The sequence below is a fragment of the Triplophysa rosa genome, unplaced genomic scaffold, assembly GCF_024868665.1.
Source record: "Triplophysa rosa unplaced genomic scaffold, Trosa_1v2 scaffold120_ERROPOS1198380, whole genome shotgun sequence".
Lineage (NCBI taxonomy): Eukaryota > Metazoa > Chordata > Actinopteri > Cypriniformes > Nemacheilidae > Triplophysa > Triplophysa rosa.
This window is the reverse complement of record NW_026634104.1, coordinates 32,635-40,001: the sequence shown is the minus strand read 5'-3', so window position 1 is coordinate 40,001 and position 7,367 is coordinate 32,635. Positions and strand designations below refer to the sequence as shown.

Genomic DNA, 7,367 nt, shown 5'->3' with positions numbered 1-7,367 from the left:
TCAGCATAATAGTTCAAGATATTGATTTAGATTTATTTAAACTTCAGCTGTGTTCTAAATTTGTGGTCTAATTGTAACAATTCAAAGTGTAACAATGTCCTAATAGTTATATTTTCTGTTGTAGAATGCCAAGTACACCCCAATCTCAAAACTTTTCCATACGACAAGATCTTAAGGAGAAGGACATCAAATGACGTAAGATTAAACTCAAAGTATTTTGTCAGTTTAAAACTAACAATTAATTCTGCTTCTGTTTCTTAAAGGGTGTTGAAGAGGTTAAAGTTAGATGGAAGCCTTGCTCGGGATGGTATGTACAGTGTTGCATATAAACTGTGCCATTTTTCTTTTGGTATATTGGTGCTTTACAATGACAGCTGAAAGTACATAAAATAATAGATACAACCACATTTCCAAAAAAATTTGGGATGGGGGCCATGTTTACCACTCTATAGCATCGCTTCACCAACAGTATGTATGAATCTGGAAATTGAGTAGAGCTGTTTTGGGAGTTAATGTGGTCCAATTTGTGTTTAACTCAACTCAACTCAACTCAACTCAACTCAACTCAACTTTATTTATATAGCGCTTTTACAATTTTCATTGTTACAAAGCAGCTGTACATGAGACATATTGACTATAAGCAAAATAATTAAAGTTGTACCTGCAAAAACAAGAAAAGGTTGAAAACACAGAAGACAGACATACCCACATACAAAACACTCCACACACACAAATTCTCAACCTACAGACACACTAAATATCGGCAATCACTACTAACCACGGACAACCGGCATGCGCACGCACACACACACACACACCGCACACACACACACACCACCACACACACACACACACACACACACACACACACACACACCACACACACACACACACACACACACACACACACACACACACACACACACACACACACACACACACACACACACACACACACACACACACACACACACACACACACACACACACACACACACACACACACACACACACACACGACAGCACGCACAGTGAGAGCACACATTTAGGATAAAGGAGAGAGAAGCACAGGTCAAATATAACAGACTATAAATTCCTATATGCAATATTAATTAAGTAAAATTTTAAGTAAAATCATGTTTAATACATGATTCTAGCTGTTCAACAGTCCTAGGTGCTCTTTGTCATTTTTGCAGTTTGATGCACAAAATGTTTTAAATTGTGTAAGGCCTTGCCAGTTTAACACCTGAAGACGTGATGTTTTGATATATAGATAAAACCTCTAATATACTTTTTTTATACTTATAATCATGTTACTTGCAAAATGTTCCTCTAGTTTTTTTTCTACACTTCCAGCCTTTTTCTTGCCCTGTCCCAACTTTTTTGAGACATGTTGCTGCCATCAAATTTTAAAAACGACCATACTCTATTCTTAAAATGGTACATTTCCAGTTTTTTTCCAAACTGTTTTCTCTGTTCTATTGTGAATAACGGATGGGTTTGTGACCTTTTCCAATTTAATTTATTCAGTGGTTTTATTTACATTTTACAGTGTCCCAACTTTTTTGTAAATGGGGTTGTAAGAAAAAAAATTCAACAAAAATTTTTTTCAAAAACTTCAACAAAATATACAAATATCAAGAGAAAGGACATCGTACATGCATGTACATTCACAATAATGATTATTTATCTTGCATGCCTTACAATACTTTTTATTTTCATGTAGTAAGTATTATGTTTCAAGCTTAAATATTTATCTATTCACAGTAAGTCACCGTTATTTACTTTTATTACATAACTTTCCTTAACTGAAGGCAAAAATAGTTGCCATTGAAGATGTCATTCGATTTTGAATACTTAAACGTATAATTGCATGTTACCAATTCTGTAAACTTGTACAGTATATAATTAAATTACATTTGTTTGTTTTACTATTTTGCAGTGGGAAGAAATGGACGGACACCTGGGAGCCATACAATCACTTATTCAGAGAATAAAATTTCATGTGCCATGTTATTGGAGTTGCCCTAAGGACCTATGACACCACAATATCTTTGCTTAAATAAGCTTTTACAGTCTGTAACTGTTCATCTGATTTTTTTTTCTACAAATTGATTATATTTTCTAAAAATGTATTAAAATGACTTTTGGTAAATAACTCTTTAATATCTGGTGAATAAATTATGAATCATTGGAACATTGTGTTTTTTCTTGCGTTTAATTACAAAAATATTCAAACTTTACGTGACGATTTGGTAATTGTTGTATGTAAGATATCCATGTTTTAGTACATTGCAGCATTTTCATGCTTCCAAGTATACAGTATACTGTAGTTTAATGACTGTTATAGTGCACACTAAAACACGGTTGTCACTCAAACTAAACTTTGCTGTGTATATACTCCGAAGCATAAACTTCTAACTTTTTAAAACGAAATTTGCTCCGAAACTGACTAACCTAAATACCCCAAAGATATGGTATGCCTATGATGCAAAAACGTAAGAATATACATTTGACGGTCTTAAGTGTACACACATAAAATACATGGGAACTATAGTATATAACCATCTCTATTTCCATTCGTTTTCTATTATGCTTTACATATGAGGGATTCACAAATTCCAGCCTAGTGCAGCGTTTTGGTGAGAACATGGAAGCCGGACATCTGCAAGGCAACAGACATATACTGTACATTCACATGATCACTTTCACCTACAGTATATAGAAAATGTAGTTCCTCATGTACACCTGAAGTGACTGTCATTGGATTATAGAGGAAAACAGCACATGTAGAAATTTTTTTTGGAGAATGTGATCACAGAATGACCTCAGAGCAACAGTTCACTTAAACCTGAATAAACCAATATTAGGATTATTAATAATAAACAAATTCAAAAGCTGTTAGCAACATAGGATTAGAATTAGGAATGGGACGTATTATACTAAAGTTGAATTATGTTATTACAGCATGCTATCTTATGTATCATATGTTAAGTGTTCTTTAAAGTAATCGTTTCAGGTTTTTTTCTGTGATTTGTCTGAAACACCCTGGCCATAATTAAAGCATATCAGGGGCATTCTGTGGTCTCTTTTATAGGGTCATGCTGTTCAGCAGGATAGTGGGGCACTAATTCAAATATTAAAATGATGTCATATTACTGTATGTGTATAGACTGTACATTGGTATCTCTACTTTGTAATTTACCAATGTATGACAAGACCAATTTTTATTAAAGATGCTCATTTGTTACCAAGAGGTTACCATGCTGTTCATGCTGTCTTGATGCAATTTCCCCATACAAAAAAAATGAATTTTGTTCTTGTACTTTTAAATGTTATCCTAATAATGAATAGGAACTGTTTGGGTATTCTGAGCGGTAATATTACAACAGCCCATGATTAAATGGGTGACTCTAGATCTAAACATGACCAAAGTAATAAAACCTGTGGTCTTTTTTAGGTTGAGAACAGGCCTCTATGCTTATCCCAATTATATTTTATTCACTTTAAGCATACGGTTTGTGGTTAAGTCCAGTGCCAAACATATTATATAAATATACTAGCTATGGCTGTGAGACACCCTTAAATTTCCTTAACCGTGTTATACTTACATTTTAATAAATATAATGATGTTTTCATAAATCTAAATTGTAGCATATAATCGTTTAAATATTAATTTATTTGGAAAATCATCTTGAACAGTATGGACAGGAGATGTTTTCTGAAAAGGCTAATAAGTAGGACAAACACAAATGTGTCATTGTGTGAACAACTTTTCCCACCAATGAAGAAACAAACAAAACATACAGTACTGTATATATTCAGACTTTACTGACTTTAAAACAGCATAAATCGAGGACCAAATGATGAATACATGAACAACAAGCGTGCTTTATCATCATGTTAATGTGTAAAAATGTGCATATAGTATAATATGCAGGGGATACACAAACCAGCAGAGAAAACAACATTTTTTGAAAAACGCTACAAACTCATTACATGGTTACATATAGAATGTCACTTGTGCTGAAAAAAATCTGTTTATGAAGTGCATAATTGTGTAAAGTCAACACCTAGCATCATACATCATGAATTTTTGGTTTTCCATTTACAGAAGTTAAATGTGCCTTAATATATTCAACTTATTTACTGTAAATTTTAGTCATCATCTGAGCTGCTGTTGCTTTCTGAGAGCTCCTTTTGTACTTCCTCTTCCTGTTCAAGCTCAGATTCTTCAGACATCATGTCTTCTTGGCTGAAAATGTTCATATAGCCTGCCCTTACAAGCTGCATTAAATGTTTCAGATCATGTCGTTTCTTTCGAACAATGCACAGGAGCCCCTTGCGTGCAGCGTCAGAGAGGGTAGAAATAACAGCTGGAAAACACAGAAGGATATATAAACAAAAATACAATGCTAAAGAGCAATTAGCAAGACAAACAATACTGGTCCCTTCCTGTTTCAGTTTTATAACACTACACAAATGTAAGCCGAACTATAATGGTAAAGAAGCATCCAAGACTTAACTGTATATCTGAAATTGAAATAAGGTAGCGTGTTGTTTGTGTGCAAATTGGTCAACATATTACAGCAAAATAAATTAACGAATGTGTAAAGACTTTCTCACTTTTAGAACTTATTTCACTGATCAGTGCTTCAAGCTTGGACGACTTTTGTGTCAGGACCATCCAGTGCTGTTGCATCTCCTTACAAATGAGACTTTTTTCTTCCTGAAGTCGTCTTACTGCCATCACTCGGTCAAACACCTTCCTCTTGGTGAGAAAAGGCACAGATTCTGAAATGTATAAAATATTATGTGTTAAAGTTAACAAAAAAGAAAACATATACAGTACTACTACATGTTTGTGAAATTAGGAACGTAAAGATCACTTGTGGCATACCAGTATTTCCGGGAATTTGCCATGGCCAAGCAACAGTCTCAGCTATAAAGAAGTCTTCAACTGAACCAAGCTGCTGTGAAGAATCGGCAATGCTGTTGTATTCTTCCACTGCAGCAGCCAGCTTCTTCTTTTCCTCATTCCTTCGATGACGCAAAGAGTGGCGACGCTTGTTGCTATCTGAATGGAATTCAGTTTTATAATTCAGTAAGCACAGTAACGTCTTTTACTTTTGTAGTAACAAACGTAACTGTAATAGTTTAAAAATAACATGGTAAATTTCCAATGATGTGATATGTTTTACCTGTTTGACTGTACAGACGCTGTGTTCGCCTTTTGATGCTCACTGTCAGCCCCTCTATTTCCTCTTGTAATCTTTTCAGATCACCACTTCCATATCTGTCATTTTCTACACAAGAAAATGCACAAAAGAAACCTTATTCATTACCGGTCAATGATCAAAATTATAACAAAGCAAGTCAAAATAATACCTTCAGCCCACTGCTGTATGTCTGAAACCCACTGATGAACTACACAATCATCATGCAGATCCAGCTCTGTCTTTAGTGCACCCAAGATGCACTGTTGCTCTTGCAAAGCTTTTTGAGTCTAAAAGAAACCAAACTTAAGGTCTAATTACAAAACCATCATTTAATTTAGTTATGAATCAGTAATCTGTAAAACTTAGAAATACCAATTTCAAGATATGACAGAAGAAAGTTATACCTTTAAATATCAATGAACTAAAGCCTGTCCCAAATTGAGAAGCTTACGCTTATTCCAGGACATGGCCTGCATTGTAATCATGTCTGCACGACCTGCACAGAAATATAGGAGTCATGTGTACACGCAACGCATGCATGCATACACACACACAAAATAAATATATCTTAGTATGTATATTATTAAAAGTCAGTATATATTAATCATACCTGCATTCAACATACCTGATTTCGACATGTACTTGGTAGTAATAGCAATCCTAGATATAAAACTGTTCACCTGTTCCACTTCTTCACCAATAGTTGACCCAGCTCCTTCCTGATAGGCACCACCATACTTGACCTAAAGTTTTAAAATCCAAGAAAAAAAGCAGTTGTGTATTTGTGTAAGGTTGTGTATTTCTTCTAAATGCACATATTTTGACACAAGGTTATATACCTCACATTTCCAAGAGTGCGCTTTAGCATGCATTACAGACAGAAAAGGGAGCATGTCCAGTAAAGACTGAAGCTCGGGGCAGTTTTTAGATACTCTTTGTAGATATGGGAAGTACTTGCAAGCGACATCCGAGCAAAAGAATTTGATGTTTCCTTGTGACCTTTCTGCAAGTTTTTTTCTGAAGAAAAAGTGGGTATGCAAATATTTCCCCTCGAAACATATTTAAGGCCATGAGGAGAATTCCATGGCGACATACAGCGATTTCTAATCCCTCCTCATCCAGTTTACTGCTTGATTTTTTGGATGATTCTTTTGCTGCTGTCCAGTGTGATGCTCCACACAGTCCTCTCCCTGAAACCTACAGCACACACACACAAACACACACTTATATATACTGTATATATATATATTTCATATTGGGCAAAGCAGATGAATAGTAAATTACATGTACTAATGTAGTATCTTTTTTGTGTGTTGTGCGATTGACATTATTTACTCTTGTCTGGGAACCCAATATATTTCTGGGACGATACTACCCTTCTAAAATTCATAGTAGATGGTTAAGTGCACAGAATGTCATTTGGGACACAACTCACATTTTACCTTTACACAACTAATGCCATTTAAATTAACATATCTACTGGATATGTTCAATTTTTTAATTATTTTACTGGATATGTTTAACTAAGTAATGTGTTTTTAGAAATAAACAGTGTAAATAATGTGTAATATTTAAAAAAAAAATGTAACAAAGAAAATACCAAGTAAAATCTGTGAACATAATAATAATACTAACGTGATTATTGTTTTTGTGAATAAAGTCCACAAAGCCAGACACCTCCACATCACTCTGTATAAAAAGTTGGTCAAATAGTCCCCTTTTCTCTGTGCTGTTGAATAAAACATTCAAAGCTTACTGTATATTTTTGTTTCATTCAACAAATAAATCAATTGAATAAAAAAACATACCTTGCTGTATTTTTAAAACGATAGTGTTTGCGATTTCCATCAACAGACACAGCTAGCATGTCTGGAGTGCATGCTGGACAAGTGAAAAACTCCTCCTGGCACATCTTCTCCACTTCATATCTTGCTGCAACCCATTCATTGAAACTGCAGCTGAATACATTGGCCGATATTTTTCCACTCTGAAATAAACAGAAAAAAAACAGCACTGGTAATACAGTATTTCACTGAACAATATTTTTTGTTTTAATCCGTGTTATTTAAAGCGCTCATCTTAGAAACCTGCAATTAGACAAAAACTGTTCACTACATGTCATTAAGGTTAAAAGGCTTGTTTGAAGTC

General features: G+C 34.5%; 1 protein-coding gene across 13 annotated transcripts in view; it reads right to left on the bottom strand.

The window, feature by feature from the left end:
* Positions 1-3,740: 3,740 nt before the first annotated feature.
* LOC130549453 (uncharacterized) overlaps positions 3,741-7,367 on the bottom strand; it is a 5,404-nt gene continuing 1,777 nt past the window's right edge. For 2 of the 13 annotated variants that reach the window (XR_008962196.1, XR_008962194.1), the window contains 10 exons: positions 7,028-7,206; positions 6,855-6,948; positions 6,059-6,416; positions 5,845-5,962; positions 5,624-5,715; positions 5,389-5,506; positions 5,202-5,306; positions 4,901-5,077; positions 4,627-4,794; positions 3,744-4,376 (listed from right to left, as the gene is read on the bottom strand). Coding sequence is in view for 3 of the 13 variants with exons in the window: in XM_057326657.1 (XP_057182640.1) it covers positions 5,673-5,715; positions 5,900-5,962; positions 6,178-6,416; positions 6,855-6,948; positions 7,028-7,206 (618 nt within the window). In the remaining 10 variants the exon portion in view is untranslated. Of the gene's footprint in view, positions 4,377-4,626; positions 4,795-4,900; positions 5,078-5,201; positions 5,307-5,388; positions 5,507-5,622; positions 5,716-5,844; positions 5,963-6,058; positions 6,417-6,854; positions 6,949-7,027; positions 7,207-7,367 lie in introns of those variants that run through there. The other 11 variants (XR_008962190.1, XR_008962199.1, XR_008962195.1 and 8 more) reach the window with 11 other exon arrangements.